This window comes from Myxine glutinosa, chromosome 3 (assembly GCF_964187855.1).
Source record: "Myxine glutinosa chromosome 3, kmMyxGlut1.1, whole genome shotgun sequence".
Taxonomy (NCBI): domain Eukaryota; kingdom Metazoa; phylum Chordata; class Myxini; order Myxiniformes; family Myxinidae; genus Myxine; species Myxine glutinosa.
Genome location: NC_136263.1, coordinates 66,052,683 through 66,073,286, shown reverse-complemented (window position 1 = coordinate 66,073,286; position 20,604 = coordinate 66,052,683). Strand labels below are relative to the sequence as shown.

Below are 20,604 nucleotides of genomic sequence, written 5' to 3'. Positions count from 1 at the left end.
TGTGTTTTTTTTATTGTGTTTTTTTATTATTAGTGCTTTATTCTGGACCCTCCTTACTCCAGTTATGTATAAAGGTCAAAGGGCGTCCCATAATTAGGTCATAAACAATCACGTCAGCCAATCATAGATTTTCCCCTTGTTGATAGTTATATCTTTATTATGTGTATTGGGGTAAGGCCTTGTCTTCCATTAAGATGACACTCCATTGCACCAAGTGAAACAAGATAGATCCCCTTTCATTCCCATTCCCAAAATCTCCATTTCCAGCTACATCCCCTCCAAGTCTCCATTGCCAACCGCACTGGGCAGTTTGCCAGGTTTGTTACAGCGGTGGGTTGCTGATTTCGCCTCAAAGCCGCCATTGAACATGTGCTCAGCTCGGGGAAGAAGGGCGTGCCCGCCCATCGTCATCAAGGGCGGAGCCAGAGGGCCTGTGCCCACCAATCAAGGCCGAAGCGAGCTCACCCAGGGGCGTGTCCTGAAGGCCGGCGGCTTGATCGCCTGAGGCGCTATAAAAAGCGCGCGCGCAAGAGCCGAGTAGTAGTTGGACAGGGAGACGTGCGTGTTGTTGAGTTGTTGTTGAGTTGAGTGGTTGGACCAGATGAGCTTTTACAGAAGTGGTTGGACCAGATGAGCTTTTACAGAAGCAGATGAGCTTTGACAAGACGAGAGAGACGAGTCCTGAAAAGAGCACGTGACGTCCACACAGCCGCAGCAGCAGCAGCCACAGCAGCAACAACAGCAGCTTGGGGCCTGGACGGCGGTTTTGAGCAGGGCCGCGAAGGAGCGGCGGCTGCTAGACGCGCCGATCGTGCTGCGGTATCCGTTGGACCTTCCTCTCCCTCCAGCCATCCACCTCCTGCCTTTCCATCCTTTTGTGTACGTGAGTTTGTTCTGTGTGTCTTGTCCCTGGGTATTAATTAAGTTTGTATAAGCTAGCGTTGCACTGTGTCTAATATCTTCAGTAAATTATTTTCTTATCTTTCCTTCTTCCTTGGTTACTTTTGGTTGTAAATAGTAAATAAATTATATTCGTATTCCCTACTTCTGTCTTCTTCTCCTTCACATCCGTGTCGCTTTTGTCTTTTCCATATTGAATATCTGTGGCGCGATCCGGCCAACGTTCGGGAATCGGGTTAGTCGGGGTAACTGTTCGGCCGCGGTGCCATCCGCTCGGCAAGCCAACATCCTTATCCGCCTTCCGCAACAATATATATAAATATATATATATGTATATATATATATATATATATATTGTTACGGATCTCACCGTCGGCCCCTTTTCCCCTTACCAATGGGGGATTAACCCCCTTGTCTGCGACTGACCGACGTGAGTCCTGAAGCTGCCTAGCTCCCTCCAGAGAGGCAGGTGAGCAACCTCGTTCGAGACCGCGGACAAGATGTTATTTGCCGAGCGGATTAGCAGCCGCGGCTCGAACCATTAACAAGAACTAGACCCGATTCTTATTCGTTGGCCAAATCGTGCCACAGGTACTCAATGTGGAAACCTCTAAAGCGACCGAATGTGAAGAAGCAAAAAGGGGTAAAGAAAGAACACAGGGATTTATTAATTATTTACACACAACCAAAGCAGAAAAGAAATGAAATGCAATTTACAGGGAAATGGAAGGAGCAGAAGGACACAGAGCAATTTCTAGCTTATCTATACAGGCTTCACTTATACCCAGGACAATACAGACAGAACAAACTCACTCACACGAATAGGGAATTGCAGATTGGATTGGCTGGAGGGAGAGGAAGGTGGGACCATAAGGCTGGAAGGTTTGGCAGGGTGCACAGCAAGCAGGTCCTCTCCGGGCTGGAAGCGAGCAAGGCGGCGGCGGCACACGTATCTCGTTGACGCGCCTCTGGCTCCCTCGGTCATCTGCTTCCTCAATCGTCTGCTCCCTCCCTCATCTGCTGATGGGGGCTTCCCCCCCACGGGTTATATAGCCACGCCCTACCAAGCCATGGCCACACCTTACCAAGCCGTGCCCACCGAGTCCTGGTTGGGCGCAAGGGCTTCCTGGCTCCACCTCCTGAAGACGATGGGCCAGCCACGCCCTTCTCCCCCGAGTTGACCGCGTGCGCAATGGAGTTTGGAGTGAAGAAAACAGCGCAGAAAACCGCCCAAAATTGTTGCGGCGAACGCCGCCGTACTGGCGCTTTTTAGGAGGCCATGGGGGTGTCGGAGGGATCCTATCTTATTTCAATTCGGTGCAATGCAGTGTCAATTAATGGGAGACAGAGCCTTAACTGATACACATAATAAGGAAATAACTATTTAGAAGGGTATATGGTGGCCTACGTGCTTGTACATGGACTAGCTATGGTGCACTCATTTCAATTAACAGCCAATTAAAGGGGAAATGTACATAGGAAATTTTAATACTAAATTTACAAAGTGAAGGTTCTAAAAACCGTAACACGGCACCCTCATTCCTCACGGCACGTCTCAGGCCGACAAAACTTTAACTTAGTGTGGTACGTAGGTGTAGTTCCCTCAACAATTAACCTGACCTTGAGTGTGACAGTTTTAAAACACAAATAAGTATGTCCCTCTGCTGCATTGCACCCTGCCTAACAGAATCACGACCACAGGATAACCGAATTGCGGAATGGTTTTCAAACTAAACAAGTACGGTGGGGAGAATTATTTATAAGTGACGCTGATTGTATTTACAAAACGCAACCCAGGACCTGTGATTTTTATTTTTTGGGGGTGGGGGGGGGGGGGGGGGGGAGACATCCTGCGCTGCATCGACGCACCAGCACCAAAAAGCACCATAAAGCACCAGAGTGCACAGTCACCATAGTTCCATAATAAAAAACAAAACCCTGTTGGTGGTCTTCCTCTTCGGCTCCCTCTGCTGGCCGTTGTTCTTCCAAATGTTGTCAACTTCATGTTCTTCTCGGTTGCGGCCTAATTGGTGGATATAAAACAAAAGCACAACCGTGTCCACTGTTTTTATTTATGGCCCACAGGGGCCGACTATGGGTGGTTCACCTGTGGGCTTGGTGCCACCTCACCGGGTCCGCAAGCAAGATCTTGGGCCATCGTGGCCGGTCCCAGCAGAGGGGCCATGCCCCAACCCATGGGGTCCATAAGTGGTGCTCAGCCACAGACATGTGGTCCATAAGTGGTGCGTGGATGCAGGCAGCTGGTTGCAAGGATTCGGGCACACCAACGCGGACCCCCCGCACGCTCCCCTCAGTGCCCGGAGAGCACGATCCATGGGTCGGGGAAGGAAGACAGAGAGGGCAGGTTAGCGAGGGGTAAGGGCACAAGGGTACACATCAAACAAGGCAATGCAGAGTGAGGTGCATCTGGAGACCGAGCGGAGAAAAGCTCGTCCCTACCGTACGTCACCCCCCCTGTTACCTACTCTACCCTTGCCCTTACCCCATATGCACACAAAAAAATCTACACCCTTACCAATTCGTCACTACTGTCTCGTCTTCCCCATATTTCCCCTAATACCAAATTCGTCATCACAATCCCTCTAACCAAATTTGCCATCACCAATTCATCATCAATCCTCATAAGGAGGGAGAGATGGAACATCAGCCAATGTCACACCCACGTCATGATGCGTCTCACATTCCAAACATTTGCACAAAAATAACAATAACATGGCAGGGTGTGGCGTTCTGTCACCTCAGGTGAGCGGATGTAGATGGTGCGAGGAGATTCCAATCCTATCTACCTTCTAAATGACATTAACACACTTTACACTACCCGGGGTCTTTCCCTGCCAATCCATTGGCCATCTTACTCTCTATGCGGTTTTAAGAACCAAATTCCCATTGACCAAACTGTGGTGCTTCATCAATTTGGGGTCTCACTCCCCCGATTCAACTCCCTGTGCCCTTGCACAATTTCAGGACTGGGTCGTGTGGCTCTCCCAGCAGGTCTACTCACCTGCACACCTCTGCCACTGCAGTTGCCTCCGAGCTTACCTGCTCCTTACCCTAACCTATCTACCTGGGGAAGGCCCTCTGGCGATCTCCCCACTCGGTGCCCTCTCTGGCACTGGGCTACCCGGGTCCGTCCTTTGGATCCTCGGGCCCCATCCACAACAACTCTACCGGCTCCCATAGCCCACCTGCGGCCTCACCTGGCCGACATCCTAACAGTGGCGGAGTGCCCATTTAACTATGCACACTAACAGGCCACACGCCCAGCCATTTCCACATCACTAATGCACCCATCCAAACACCATTCTTCCACCACGCACCACGGATGCCAATATCCAACCACAATTTACCTACTCCCTCTACCTAACTCTTAAACCATCCCTTTCAAATCCCAAACACCCATCCCTTTCAAATCTCCCCCCCTGCCCCTTCCCTCCTAAACTCCCCCCAAACCCCTCCCCTCCGAGACTCTCCCTCACTCCTCCCCTCCTAGACTCCCCTCTCACCCCTCCTCCTCAAAGCGTCCTCCCCGCTTCTTCCCCCTTCCAACTTTCACCTTCATCTTCCTCAACCTTCTGCCTCACTCTGCCCCCTCCTCAAATAACACCTCACTGCGCCTCACCCAAACACCATCAAACCTTTTGTCCGCCCCATTCTTCCCTTTCTCCAAGCTATTCTGTAATCTCTGATACACCTGCAACAGCTCTCCCTACCTCTTCCTCCTCTTCCACATCCTGCCCTACCGCTCCCCCCCCCCCTGTTCTGTATCCGATGCACCCCCTTCCTCTTCCTTAACAGTATGGACCTCAAACATCCGGGGCCTTCGCTCAAACTTAACTGATCTCTCCATACAGGTTGCTTCTGACAAACCAGACGTGATCTGCTTAACAGAAACCTTCCTCCTTCATGATGTCTCTGATTCCTTGGTATCTCTCCCAGGTTACTCCCTCTTCCGGTATGATAGACCTGAGCCTCGTCCTGGAGGTGGGGTTGCTATCTTTATAAAAAACTCTCTTCCTCACTCGCCCTGCACTGCCCTCTCTCCACCTCACCCCCAGGAATACCTTTGGCTACGGCTTCCCCTTCGCTCCCACCTTTTGTTCATATGCGTGTTGTACCGTCCACCAAACAGTGATGACACCATCTACATCTCGCTGTCTGATAATATGGACCAACTTCTATCTACCCATCCCAACTCTCTCTTCCTCATATGTGGTGATTTCAACTGTCGCCATGCCAGTTGGCTGGGGGTGGGTACCTCTCTCACCAGCCATGGCTCTTCAGCAAAGGACTTCTGTGACTCACTGGGACTGACACAATCTGTCAATTTCCCAACCCGGATCTCAGTCAACGGAGAATCTTCTCTTCTGGACTTGGTTATGACTAACTTCCCTGAAAATGTCTGCTGCTCTTCTTCTGCTCCAATCGGCTCTTCTGATCATGTGCTTGTTAAAGTGGACATCTCTCTGACCATTTTCAGAGAGCCTCCTCAGCGTCGACGAGTCTGGCATTTCACTCAGGCCAACTGGCACGGTCTTCAAGCAGCCATCAATCATCTGGACTGGTCTCCCATCTCTACTGCCTCTGACATCAACTCATCCTGGGAATTCTTCCAAAGTAAATTGCTCTCTCTCATGCACAGATTTATCCCTTCTCGTCTTCAGTTGTCATACCCTTCCTCCCGTCCATGGTACACGGAATCTTGTGGTGAGGCTATTGCCCAGAAACAACTTGCTTTCGTCTCCTGGAAAGCAAATCCAACGGAAGGAAATCTCATTTCCTTTCACAAAGCCCGAAACAAGTGTGTGTCCACCCTCAGGAGAGCCAGGAAACAATATCTCTCCGTCCTCAGGACCGAACTCTCTTATCTGTCTCCCTCTTCCAAATCCTGGTGGCGTCTGGTAAAATCTGTTTCTGGTGTTTGTTCCCCCTCCATCCCCTCCCTCACCTTAAATGGCGACACGGCTGACTCCGCACGTGAAAAAGCTGAATGCCTCAACTCTGTGTTTGCCTCTAAATCTTGTGTCCCAAACCCATCCCTCTCTGTACCCACCGTACCCAGTCGTACCCAGCTGCTCCTGGACTCTGTGTCCTTTCCTCCTGACAAGGTGGAAAAGTTTCTGTCAACCCTCGACTCTGATTCTGCAACTGGACCTGACGGCATCAGCCCACGGGTCCTAAAATCATGTTCTTCCGCTCTTTCACTCCCTCTCTCTGTTCTCTTCACCCTCTCTTTTGCTCAAGGTCATCTTCCATCTGCTTGGAAATCTGCCAACATCACCGCTTTGCACAAAAAAGGTGCAAAAACAGATCCCAGCAACTACAGACCAATCAGCCTTCTCCCAATTATCAGCAAAGTCATGGAATCCATCATTGCTTCAGATATGAAATCTTTCCTCTTCTCCAATGGCTTGATCTCTGATCATCAATTTGGTTTCAGACCTGGACACTCCACTCTGGACATGCTGCTTCTGCTTTCTCAACAATGGATGGAGGTCCTCAATGCCAAACAGGAAATTAGAGCAGTCTCCCTTGACATATCACGTGCCTTCGATACGGTCTGGCACACCGCTCTGCTCACCAAACTCTCCTCTTTTGGTATCCATGGAAATCTCCACGCATGGCTGGCGGACTTCCTCTCTAGTCATAGTCAACGTGTGGCCCTGAATGGGTTTCTCTCATCTCCTCTTCCTGTTCAGGCTGGAGTTCCCCAAGGCAGTGTTCTGGGCCCTGTGCTTTTTCTGGTCTTCATCAATGATCTCTCTGACTCTCTTGAAAATCCTCTCTATCTCTTTGCTGACGACTCTACTCTCTGTCGCTCCATTCTTCATCCCTCAGATCGGCAGTCTGCAGCCTCCTCACTCTCTGCAGACTTTGACAAAATCACAGACTGGGCAAACAAGTGGAACATGTCTCAATCCTGACAAATCTCACACTCTTATGATGTCTCTCCGAAAAGACCGACTGGACAACCCTCCCATCCACTTTCTGAATAATCCTCTCCAAGAAGTTCTGTCACTCAAGCTTTTGGGTCTCACTATCTGCCATGATCTTTCCTGGAAAAACCACATTTCAAATCTGGCCTCCAAAGCCAGTCGCCGACTGGGCATCCTCCGTCGTGCGAAGTCCTTCCTTGGCACACCTGAGCTCCTCACCACATACAAGGTTTTCATCCGCAGCTCAATGGAATACTGCTCTCCCATCTGGGCTGGTGCTCCTGCCTCACACCTAGCTCGCCTTCGCGCTGTTGAAACCAAAGCATTCAGAATCATTGGAATCTCCCACGATGAAGCTAACTCCAAGGGCCTCTCACTCACTCACCGCAGGCAGGTTGGTGGTCTTTCCGTCTTCTACCGACTCCTCTCTGGCCTTGCCCCCCCAGCTCTCTCTGGGCTCTGTCCCGCAAATATTCCTACAGGTCGCACAAGATCTGCCTGCAACCCTCTTTTGGTTAAACTGCCAAAATCAAGACTCTCTGCTCACCTTCACTCCTTCATTACTCTTTTCTCCCACCTCTGGAACAAACTCCCTCACTCTCTTCAATCCCACTCCACCCTCCAAGTCTTTAAAACAGCTGTTCACCACCATCTCTTATCTTCCCCCATCCAAAACCTTGATCCTTTCTACCCCCGCTAATTTCACCCCAATTCCACTTTTTGAAATACCAACTTCTGTCCTGGAAGTCCTTGGTGTCCTTGTGCTTTATACTTCTCCCTCCCCCCCCCCCCCCTTCCCATGCCTCCTCCCCCCAGGCCCCCTCCCTTCCACACATCTCCCTGCTCTCGGATGTTGTGTTTGTGTGCTTCCCCTTGTCTTCCGCTCCCTCTTTTTGTGTATTTTGTTTGTCTGGTCGATTTGTTTGTGAAGTAAATGTTAGCTCTTTCACGAGCCTCGATTCAGGACACAAAAAAAACAAAAACAAAAAACAAAAAAAAACTACCCTCCCCGGGTATTCGTGATAGGGGTCCACTTTTCCCCCATTCACACCTTCGCATCGTCCACTCCACTCCACAGTTTCCACCATACTCACTCCACACCATCCATTCCATACTCCATATATTCCATACCATTTATTCCATACAACCATGCTCACCTGTATTTGCCCACCTGTGCCATCACTCCTGGTGCCTCCCGCACCCTCCTTCCTCCCAGGCTTCTTCAATCATTCAATACAATGCACAACCACAATTTTTCCTCATACACTGCTCCATACACTTCCACGCTCAATACAATTCACAATCACCTCACACTTTCCACAATACACTTCTAAATCTCCAAACCATTGCCTCAGGCACCCAAATTCTCCCACGCTCACACACACATCCTTCCCGAGCATTGCCTAGCAATTCCTCATTTCACCAAGCCCAAGAGGCACCCATCGGCTGCACCACGGACGCACCCACGGACTGCACCATGGACACACCCACCTGGCTGCACCACGGACACACCCACCGGCTGCACCACGGACACACCCAGCGGCTGCACCACGGACACACCCAGCGGCTGCACCACGGACACACCCAGCGGCTGCACCACGGACACACCCAGCGGCTGCACCACGGACACACCCAGCGGCTGCACCACGGACACACCCAGCGGCTGCACCACGGACACACCCAGCGGCTGCACCACGGACACACCCAGCGGCTGCACCACGGACACACCCAGCGGCTGCACCACGGACACACCCAGCGGCTGCACCACGGACACACCCACCGGCTGCACCACGGACACACCCACCGGCGGCACCACGGACACACCCATCGGCGGCACCACGGACACACCCACCGGCGGCACCACGGACACACCCACCGGCGGCACCACGGACACACCCACCGGCTGCACCACGGACACACCCACCGGCTGCACCACGGACACACCCACCGGCTGCACCACGGACACACCCACCGGCTGCACCACGGACACACCCACCGGCGGCACCACGGACACACCCACCGGCGGCACCACGGACACACCGACCGGCGGCACCACGGACACACCCACCGGCGGCACCACGGACACACCCACCGGCGGCACCACGGACACACCCACCGGCGGCACCACGGACACACCCACCGGCGGCACCACGGACACACCCACCGGCCGCACCACGGACACACCCACCGGCCGCACCACGGACACACCCACCTGCCGCACCACGGACACACCCACCGGCTGCACCACGGTCACACCCACCGGCTGCACCACGGACACACCCACCGGCGGCACCACGGACACACCCACCGGCGGCACCACGGACACACCCACCGGCTGCACCACGGACACACCCACCGGCTGCACCACGGACACACCCACCGGCTGCACCACGGACACACCCACCGGCGGCACCATGGCCACACCCACCGGCGGCACCACGGACACACCCACCGGCTGCACCACGGACGCACCCACAGGCTGCACCACGGACACACCCACCGGCTGCACCACGGACACACCCACCAAGTGTTCCACACACCTGTTCTTCACTTGCACCCCATGCAAGCTCATTCACTCAACACAATGTCACTCATCTCACACTTCTCACAATACGCTGCTGAGTACACTTTCAACACACACACACACACGGCACCATTCACGAGCATTGCCTCATTTGCTCAATACTAAGACTCTCACACACACACGGCATCATCTGATCCAACTACTCCCCTCTGAAACTCGCGCTTCCCAGTCGCCCCTTATACTATTGCGCTCCCTCGTCGTTATAATCCAACTACCCTACTCTCTACGTCCCCACTACAGGTATCATGTCGCTACTTAAATCTTGTCACCTATGGTCATTTCTCTAGATCCCTATACATTATCCTAACCCTCCCGGGCTAGTTTTCACTGCCAAACCCCATAAAACTATAGCTCATGTGCCCCGTTATGATGAGGGATGGTGGATTTACCATCCTTGCACATCGGGCATCTCCTACTATAAATTTTGCCCATTCAAATTCCAATTCTGCCCATCACTTTGCCAATCATCTGCCAATCATCAAATTTTGCCAATCACTTCTGCCAATCCTATTCACTATTCTAAATTTCGGATCAAAACACTATTACCATCACAGTCCGCTATATCTGAGCCTCGGTGCGTCGTTACCTCATTAAAACTCGGCTTCACAAAGCTGAGCAATGAATTCGGGTGGTTTGGTCGCCTGCAGGTTGAGTCCGTCCGGCATTTGGTTCAAGGGAGGCGGTTTGGTCGGGCCGAGATTCCACGGCCCATCGCGGCGCGGATCGTTGCGGTCTCCGGCCCGATGGCTCAATCTCGCCCGGTCGGAACCCCGTCCCCGCCAGGGGGCGAAGGTCCGACCTGGCCCCCCTCCCCCGGAATCGCGCCGATCGCCGCTCTGACGCGGCACTGACCATTCAGTGCCGGACCCGGCCTGAATCGTGCACGACGCTCCGAAGAGCGACGCGCTTACAGTCCCGGCCGGTCCTCCCTTCAAAAAAAGTGCACCGTGCACGCTATCCGTCGCCCTAAATGCTGCCCCGGTCAACGTCGATGCTTCACCTGCAGGCTCACACGCATACGCTACCCTTTTCACACTCACCAAACCCGGCGTTCCAACGCCGCCCGTACATTCCACACACCCCGTCCATTCCACCACCGCACTCCCTGTTACACACCACACCTCTCGCGCACCCTCTTGCGCACACTCGTCGTTCACACACTTCGTTCCACACTCTCCTCCGTTACATCCTCCGTAACACTCACCACGGGCATGCACTCTTGCATCCACCCACTCATGCGCTTCCATGGGCTCTCACACGCCCGCGCCACAACCAACTCAGGTGTGCTTTCTCGCACACTCTCGCCGTCCATCCCAAACGTGCATCCTCGCACCCGCTCCTCCACCAACTCACTCTCCGGGTCACTCTCACCCTCGCACGTACACTCCGTATCGCTCTCACTCTCTGTGTCACACTCCGTACACTCTGACGTGCATTCCCGCTCGCACTCGGTTTTACTCCCACACTTTATAACACACTCACTCGCCGACGCACACTTTTTCCTCACACGAGTGCCATTCTTTCGTACACCACGCCCCTCGGACCTCCCACAAACGCCCGGGTGCCATATCGACCCCAATCGCACGACAATTCTCTTTGCGCCAAACACTCTGCCGAAAAACCTCTTAGCACCATATACAGCGCGACTCACCTTCGGGGTTCTTCTTCCTCCCTGCACCAACACCTGCAAATCTTTATAAGGATTAAGCACGGCATCAAGATGTGGGCACGGACTTTGCACATTATCCATTCCCTCCTCCAACTGTTGCTCTTCTATGTCTGTCGTCTCTACAATTTCAATTTCAACTTTTGCTTTTTCTTTGACGACCGCTGGCTTTATTAAAATTCCCTCTACTTCAGCGGTCGCTGGCTGCCCCAAATCCCGGGTCGCGATCTCTATACCCGTCATTTTACCCGCGCTTTTCTCCGCCTCGCTCAACCAGCGCTTCTCGACCCGCTTTACCTCGTCATGCCCCCTTGGGACCCCCTCGCCCAACATGCGATCTCTGTTCTCCCCCATTTTAAAAAATTCGGTCACCCATTCTGTTTTCCATTCCCTCTCTATCGGCCCTCATTTCGTCCGCTATTGCTTCAATTTGGTTTCCCAGCCCCCTGTTGCTTTCCCTCTCCTCATCCGCCTTGACCATGAAGGCCTGCATTTGCAGCATGAGTAGGTCCCAGTTCATCGGTGCTGCGGGCGCGGCTGCCGCAACCACGTGCGAGCCGCCATTTTGTGCGCCTGAAACCTCGTGCGCGAGGGCGCCATCTTGTGCACCTGATACCCCCACAACCACATCCTCATTGCTCTCCTCCTCTCTCTCCCCCATATACATTTCCCTGGGGTCCTGGGTCGCTTCTACCCCTTCTATCTCCCCCACCGGCACCCGATCGCCTTGATTATCCATGGCACGATTTTAAAATTTAGTGGTGTTAAATAAAATTTTGGCCACTCGTAATTTTGAATGCACCAAGCGCACTTCAGGTCCGAATCTCGCTCCTGACACCAATTGTTACGGATCTCACCGTCGGCCCCTTTTCCCCTTACCAAGGGGGGATTAACCCCCTTGTCTGCGACTGACCGACGTGAGTCCTGAAGCTGCCCAGCTCCCTCCAGAGAGGCAGGTGAGCAACCTCGTTGGAGACCGCGGACAAGATGTTATTTGCCGAGCGGATTAGCAGCCGCGGCTCGAACCATTAACAAGAACTAGACCCGATTCTTATTCGTTGGCCAAATCATGCCACAGGTACTCAATGTGGAAACCTCTAAAGCGACCGAATGTGAAGAAGCAAAAAGGGGTAAAGAAAGAACACAGGGATTTATTAATTATTTACACAAAACCAAAGCAGAAAAGAAATGAAATGCAATTTACAGGGAAATGGAAGGAGCAGAAGGACACAGAGCAATTTCTAGCTTATCTATACAGGTTTAACTTATACCCAGGACAATACAGACAGAACGAACTCACTCACACGAATAGGGAATTGCAGATTGGATTGGCTGGAGGGAGAGGAAGGTGGGACCACAAGGCTGGAAGGTTTGGCAGGGCGCACAGCAAGCAGGTCCTCTCCGGGCTGGAAGCGAACAAGGCGGCGGCAGCACACGTATCTCGTTGACACGCCTCTTGCTCCCTCGGTCATCTGCTCCCTCAATCGTCTGCTCCCTCCCTCATCTGCTGGTGGGGGCTTCCCCCCCACGGGTTATATAGCCACGCCCTACCAAGCCATGGCCACACCTTACCAAGCCGTGCCCACTGAGTCCTGGTTGGGCGCAAGGGCTTCCTGGCTCCACCTCCTGAAGACGATGGGCCAGCCACGCCCTTCTCCCCCGAGTTGACCGCATGCGCAATGGAGTTTGGAGTGAAGAAAACAGCGCAGAAAACCGCCCAAAATTGTTGCGGCGAACGCCGCCGTACTGGCGCTTTTTAGGAGGCCATGGGGGTGTCGGAGGGATCCTATCTTATTTCAATTCGGTGCAATGCAGTGTCAATTAATGGGAGACAGAGCCTTAACTGATACACATAATAAGGAAATAACTATTTAGAAGGGTATATGGTGGCCTACGTGCTTGTACATGGACTAGCTATGGTGCACTCATTTCAATTAACAGCCAATTAAAGGGGAAATGTACATAGGAAATTTTAATACTAAATTTACAAAGTGAAGGTTCTAAAAACCGTAACAATATGTATATATATATATATAGCTATATAGCATGGACATATTAACAATATGTTATTAAAAGTGATTTTTGTCATTCACTTATCGGCAGAAATTTTCGATGGCAGCCATCTTGGAAAAACTGGCTGCCACGATTGACACAGGATAGATCCAGAATACCCCCAATCTTTAAAATGTTCCCCATGATGTCTAGTACGAGGCTGCCAAGTTTCATGCTTTTATCATAAAATGCACAATACGCTCATTTTTTAGCACCTATCCGCTGGACTACAAGTCCACTTGCTTCTGTGCGTTGCATGCCAGATGGGTATGCTGGGACCCTATTGGTTCGAGGACGCCGATGGTAAGACGGTTACAGTCGATGGCAAGTGGTACCGCGATGTCTTATGCCGATTCCACGCTGATCTCGCTCAACTAGTCTCCAAACCAACTCGGACTTGCATGGTTCATGCAGGATGGTGCCCCACCGCACAATGCAGGTGAAACCATCGACTTGCTCCACCAGTTGTTTGTAAATCGTGTCATCAGCCTGGGCACAGCGCATGAGTGGGTGTCCCACAGGCCAGATTTGAATCCATTGGATTTTTTATTTTGGGATGCTGTCAAAGGTCAAGTTTATGCCAACAACCCCAAACCCCGGCTGTCCTGAAGCAGGAGGTGGAGGACTACCATCAGGCTACCACTGCAGCCACTTGCATACGAGTTGTGGAGAATTTCGGAGTCAGGATCAAAGCCTGTTTGAACAGAGTAGGAGCACTCATTGCAAATGTCAATTACAAACAGTATGAGTGATTTGAAAATGGCATGGTGTATGCTTTCCTTCAATGTATCACTGAATTTGCTACCTTTTGTAATTTTTCTACAATAAAACGTTCAAATTATCCACTTTTTTTGAAACTCCGTATGTATTTACACACACACACACACACACACACACACACACACACACACACACACACACACACACACACGCACACACACACACACACACACACACACACACACACACACACAAATACCTTTCTACAGGGTGGCTCAAAGAGGCCACGACCACAGCGTGCAATTACTCAATCATCCTGTACCAGTTTGTCGACACTCTCTCCTTGATGAAGCCCCATAAAGACTTGTCTGGAGTCCTTAGATCTGGCCAACATGATGACCTTTAGTGGAGAATGTTTTTCAATGCAATCCGTGAAAACTGTCCACACTTGAGCAATTGTTTGGCCTGTGTATCGTTTCATGCTCCCAAACACAAGCAAGCAACCACTCTTCGACACTCTAACAACTTGTTATAACTTCCTACCGACTCCCATGTCAGTGAGTCAGTGCCAACGCATACCACGGAGAGGGAGGCAGCGAGGTGCAACAAATGCAGCAGGGGTAAAGCGACTTTCAGGTCAATCTGTACAGGCACACCTTGTACTATTTCCCGAGACTTGAATGGGGACCAATAGAGTGTTTTTTCTGCCTACGAGCATCACTGCATTCGGGTGTAACTGTAATGGGTTTAATGCTTTTAAAAGAAATGTGTTCACAACCTGCGCAGAATGTAAACATATGGTTCACTTTATCTGAATCACTCATTTCTATGGAACTTCGTTAGAAATAGAGGGCCTGTGGATTGGTTTGTATGCTGGTGGATTCCTGTGTACATTCTGTAGTTGTAAGGTATGAAGTAGTAAGGTATTTCTGGACAATAGGTATAAATACATGAGTAACACATGAGTAAAGATGATTGTTTTTATTTTTGTATAGATTCACAGGAATGCTACAAATGTCCCTTGTTCTTCTGGTCGAACGATTTGCGGGATAGCTGTGTGCCGATGCCAGAGGAGTTTCTGTCCTTCTCCGACCCGCTGGCCATCGCCCTACTGGTTCTCGCAGCTCTGGGAATGCTGCTCACGCTCACCGTGACCCTGGTGCTGTTCAGAGCTCGGCCACCACACCTCCTGCTGCTTGCTCTGGCTGCCTGCTTTGCCAGTTGTGTTCCATTTGTGGGGCGGCCCACTCAACTATCGTGTCAGCTTCGGGAGCCTCTCGCCTGTATCTGCCTTACTGTGGCTATTGCTAGTGAGCTTTTCTTAGTCATGGAAGTCCTCCAGGTAAAATCAGGTAACGTGTGATGTGGTGTGTTCTCTAGGTTCAAAACGAGTGACAGTTATTATTTGACTAATGCACATTATACCGAGATTCAATCATACATTTGGCCTGCTCGTTACATCACTACTGTGCCACAGATGCAGTAGGTCAGGGTCGTAATTTGGAACTCCAGGGTACTGGCACACAATGGCTTACTCTTGCAAAAGACAATGAGGGCTCCTTAACATCCACCTGCAAATCTAACAGATGGGACACCCAGTCTTACGTCTATCTTAGGATTGCAACACCCTTCCTGCAACGTACCAAGATCGACTGCTTATCATCAGCTATGGAATCTAACCCAGAGACGAGCAATTAAGAATAATCAAACGATTGTAATTTGATAGTAGCCTTAGTCTCCAAGCTTCCCCCTCGCCCCAACCTCTCCCATCTTCCCCCTCGCCCCAACCTCTCCAAGCTTCCCCCTCGCCCTAACCTCTCCAAGCTTCCTCCTCACCCCACAACTCAAAGCTTCCCCTCAGCCCACCACATCAAAGCTTCGCACCCAACCCACACCTCAATGGTCTCCACTCAGGTTCTCCCCTCGTCCCACCCTCCCATCTTCCCCCCTGCCCCTTCCAATCTCCCTCCATCCCACCCCACCCATATCCCCCCCATCCCATCCCTCCCATCTTCTCCTCCACCCTGCACCTTCCCAGCGAACTCCCTACCCCGTCATTCACTCCCGAGTCGCCCACCCATCCCACACTTTTCCAACACCTCCTCCCCTGTCCCTCACTGTGTGGACCTCAAACATCTGAAGCCTCCTCTCGAATCTGACAGATCTCTCAATCCAGGCTGCTGCTAACAGACTGCGGACATCATCTGTTTAACAGAGTCCTTCCTCCCACAGCATGTGCCTGACTCCTTAGTGCCTCTCCCTGGCTTTTGTCTCATCCGATTTGATAGGAACTTCAGTGACTCCATGTGGCTCACTAAATCTGTGAACTTTCCGACCTAGTCTTAATGACCAACTTTCCTGCTAATGGCTCTTGTTCTTCATTCACTCCAATTAAAGCATCTGTTTATGTAATTGTGAGAGTCAAAATCTCTCTGGCAATTTTCAGAAAGCCGCGTCATCGCTGGCGAGTCTGGCAGTTCATTCAGGCTGACTGGTAAGGACTGAAACCTGCCATCTCACTTCAGTACTAGTCTCCTATCTTTACCACTCCTGATATTAACATGGCCTGGGTATGTTTTCACAGAAACCTGCTCCCTCTTATGCACAGATTCATCCCATCTCATCTGCAGTTAGCATACCCATTACCCACCCTCTCACCCATGGTAGAGATGCACTTATATTACTATGTATAATCACTGTATTATACAGTGAAGCAATTGCCTTGAAACACAACTTGCCTTCTTTTCTTAGTTGGAAGATCTGACTGAAGGAAACATCAGATCATTCCACAAAGCCGACAACAAGTATGTGTCCACTCTCAGTTGAGCTAGAAAACAACATCTGGCAAACCTCAAGGATGAACTTTTGAGCCTGTACCCTTCCTCATAAACCTGGTGGTGCTTTGTTAAGTCAGTCTCTGGAGTATACTCCCCCTGCACCTCTCTCACCTCAAATGGCACCACATTCGGCCCTGCTCATGAAAGGGCAAAAGCCTCAATTCTGTGATTGCTACTAAATATTGCTTCCCCCAAGTTCACACTCCTCGTTTTCGCACCGAACTGAGGCTGGTCACGGCCTTTTCACTCCAGTTATTGGCACCCAACTGCTCCTAGACATTGCAAAAAAATTTTCAACACAGGAGGTGGAGAAGCTTTTGGCAACTGTCGACTGGTTTGACATCTGCACCGGATCAACCCACTTGTCTTCCAAACCCACATTGTATCAGCTCACTTGTCCTCAAACCTGCTCTGCTGCTCTTGTCCCTCTTCTTTCTGCTCTGTACACGCTTTCATTTTTCCGAAGTTTTCATTTATCTTCAATGTACCATTTGTGCAAGTTTATTGGCATGAGTGAAGTATTTCCAGATGACTGGGGTAAAGCCATAATTATCCCCCATATACAAAAATAAGGACAAGTTAAATTGTTAGAACTACAGAGGCATCAGCTTGCTGAGTCACGCAAGGAAAAAACCTAACAACTATGTATTCAAAGAAAAATGATGAACCAATTAGAAGAAATACTTGACGAAACACAAGCTGGTTTTCCCCCAGGAAGCTTAACAGTTGATCAATTATATTCACACTAAGACAATTAATGAAAAATACCTGGAAATGAACAGGGATGCATAATTATTGCTATTATATAGACTTTGCAAAAGCATTTGAGTTTGTGTGGCAAGGTGGCATATGGAGGGCATTTACATTTTTTGGCTTCCATATTAAAATCACTAAGCTACTTCAGGCACTCGACAGCAAGTCAAAGAGCACAGTAACAGTAAATGGAGATCTGACTGGTTCAGTACGACAGTTGGGGTCCATCAGGGATGTGTGATATCACCCTAGCTCTTCAACTTGCTGCTTGAACTTGGTATGCCGCACGCAATGCATGATATTCCGCAAGGAGTTAACATCCAAGGAAAAGTTATATCAAACCTACGATTCGCAGACGACATTGTCTTGCTAACAGAGATGGCAGAAGACCTGCAAATCCTCGTAGATTGTGTTTACAGCAGCAGTAGTGCTCTGGGCATGAACATCAACATCACAAAAACAGAGACACAAGTCATCAGTAGGCACCACCCAAATAAAATTTGCATCAATATAAACAGCATACTTTTAAAACAAGCTCGGGAATTTACTTATCTGTGGGGTACCATATCACAGGATGGAACATGCACCGAAGACGTGAAACATAGAATTGGGAAAGCACTCAGAGCTTTTCAGCGGCTAAAATGTATTTGGACGGCAAAAGATATCCAACGTGACACCAAAATTGAACTGTATAGAGTCCATGGTTCTCACAATCTTGATGTATGAGTCAGAAACTTGGACAGTAAAGTAAGAAGATGAACATCGACTCATGTTTCTGAAATGGTATGCCTCAGAAAAACAATTTAAAAAAGAAATAAAATGTCAAAGCTCTCGTGGTTTTAGTAATTTTGCTGTACGGAGTTAAAGGCCATCAGTCGGCCATCTTTGGTCGGATTACAAAACAAAATCTTCTGCATATGTATACTCATGTATTGTCTTTGTGCCAAGTTTGAACAAAATCGGTAAATGCATGTCAATAAATGGTTGAGGACGTAGTCATTATCGGATTTTTTACAACCAAAATGGCCGCCAGTCTACCAGTCGGCCATGTTTGATTAGATCGCAAAATAAAGTGAGGTGCATATGTACACCATCATGTATTGTCATTGTGCCAGGTATGAACAAAATCGGTCCATACATTTCCGAGATATAGTCGTCGACAGACGGACGGACGGACGAGACCCAATTCTTCAGCCCCCATTTCGGACTAAGTACAACTGGGGCTGATGGGACAAAATAAAGAATACCTCGGAGTAAAACACATAATAACTGTTAACAGAGAATATAACACAAAGAAGGCTTCCATCCTTTGGGCACATTCAAAGGATGCCCCAAAACAGACTTCTAAAAATCCTCATAGAAGGAAGAGTAAATGGCACCAGACCAAGAGGAAAGCATGAACATTGGCTCAATATCGAAGTCTGTGGCAACAGATCATCATTATGGAACAGATGGCAGGACAGGGAACAGCAGTTGCTGCACCTGTGTCGACGACCTAAACTAACTAACTAACATCTTCCATCTGCTTGGAAGTTGGCTAACATCACTGCATTACACAAGTATGGTGAAAAAGCCGGTCCCCTCAAATACAGACCTATTAGCGTACTTCCCATTATCAGTAAGGTCATGGAATCAAACATTGCAGATGGCATCAAATCTTTCCTTTTCTCCAATGGTCTGATATCAGACCGTCAGTTCGGATTCAGACTCAGTCACTCTACCCTGGTCAAGCTGCTATTGTTGTGCCAACAATGGATGGAAGTCCTCAATCTCAGACATGAGATTAGGACTGCCAGTTGTATGATTATGGGAATCCCATTATGAAGTATTTATTTAAGTACGACTTAATTAACTTACTTAAGTTCTACTAAGGTCATGGTAGTGATGAGACACCCAAGGTAAATTCTCTTTCTTCAGAAATATAATTGAAAACTGTAGTACCAGCAGCTACCACTAAAACCCAGCAGTGCTAGATAACCACTTTTTTTTTTTTTTAAGGTAAAAATAGTATGAAAACGATAGAATGGCACTCGGTAGTGTGCATACCTATTACCTCTGCCAGGCTGAGCTGTTTTTTATGTTTAAGGCTCCAGTCACTGGCTATATAGTCCTCATCGAGGCCAGGCCTTAAATAAAAGAGAAGAAAAGTGTATGATGAAAAGTGTATAATATTTGTTTGTGAGAAAGAGGTTGAAGCCTCAGAGCTGTAGTTTGAGTGAGACAGAAAGTAAGATTAGCAATGCTGACACGGAAAGTGTAAGATGGTTCCGGGCACCACAACACTACCTGAAGACCCTAAGATCTTCAGGCGGCCACCTTCCCATTAAACAACAGCAGGCTTCGAGTATCATGTTATATCATTATCTCGCTATCATTAGAGCCCTTTCATGCCGTTAAATAACACCAGGTGGGTTGACTCAGCCTTTTCATCCTTCCGACGTTGGCGTAATGAGTACCCGCTTGCAGTAAATAGGGGCCAGGGGGCACTGCATCAGCAGCAAAGTAATGCTCCCAGTAACTAGATGGTATTCATAGAATACTTACCTTGTGCAGTCAACTTTGTGTGAGCCAACTCTTCTGTTTTTGAAGGTTTGTTTCTTTGATCCAATATGGCTGCCAGACGACGTGAGCGATTACATCATAAATTTATATTCTCTAAATAATTGTTGCAGAGATCACACTAAATAAATTTCAAACTGATTAGACTAAGCGTTGGCCCTGTCGAATTATGACATCATAAGGCAACAATGACGTCATTGTTAACAACACTTATTCCCCATATGGAGTTCTTTACAATGAGCCATGTTTCAATTTTTTCCACAGAGCACAAAATCATTTTTCCATGGTTTTGAAGATATAGAGGTGCAACTTTTTTGCAGTTTTTCCAAGATGGCACCTGTACCATGTGACCTATGATGTCATAATTATCATTAAAATATTATACATGATGAGGTGCTCCTATGGTGAAAATTTCGTGTCCATCAGACAAACAGTTGCATAGAAAAAAGATTCATACTGATGAGATCAAGTGTTGTACTTGTCGAATTATGATGTCATGACAAAGGCACTAATGACATCATCATTAACATAGCTTATTCCGCATGGGGAATACTTGACAATGAGCTATGTATAAATTTT

At 49.4% G+C, this 20,604-nt stretch overlaps 1 protein-coding gene and 1 long non-coding RNA gene across 3 annotated transcripts in view; one reads left to right on the top strand and one right to left on the bottom strand.

Annotated features, from left to right (window-relative positions):
• The window catches only part of LOC137423495 (uncharacterized), a 76,798-nt gene that overhangs the window by 6,452 nt on the left and 49,742 nt on the right, over positions 1-20,604 (bottom strand). Inside the window, exon 2 of one of the 2 annotated variants that reach the window (XR_010983722.2) lies at positions 17,813-17,898. The exons of the other annotated variant lie outside the window; for it this stretch is intronic. This is a non-coding gene — a long non-coding RNA (uncharacterized LOC137423495). The remainder of the gene's footprint in view (positions 1-17,812; positions 17,899-20,604) is intronic. 2 annotated transcript variants of the gene reach the window in all.
• Positions 1-20,604, top strand: part of LOC137423492 (extracellular calcium-sensing receptor-like) — an 89,075-nt gene that overhangs the window by 67,024 nt on the left and 1,447 nt on the right. Inside the window, exon 8 of the mRNA XM_078774151.1 lies at positions 14,872-15,228. Within this exon, the coding sequence (XP_078630277.1) occupies positions 14,872-15,228 (357 nt within the window). The remainder of the gene's footprint in view (positions 1-14,871; positions 15,229-20,604) is intronic.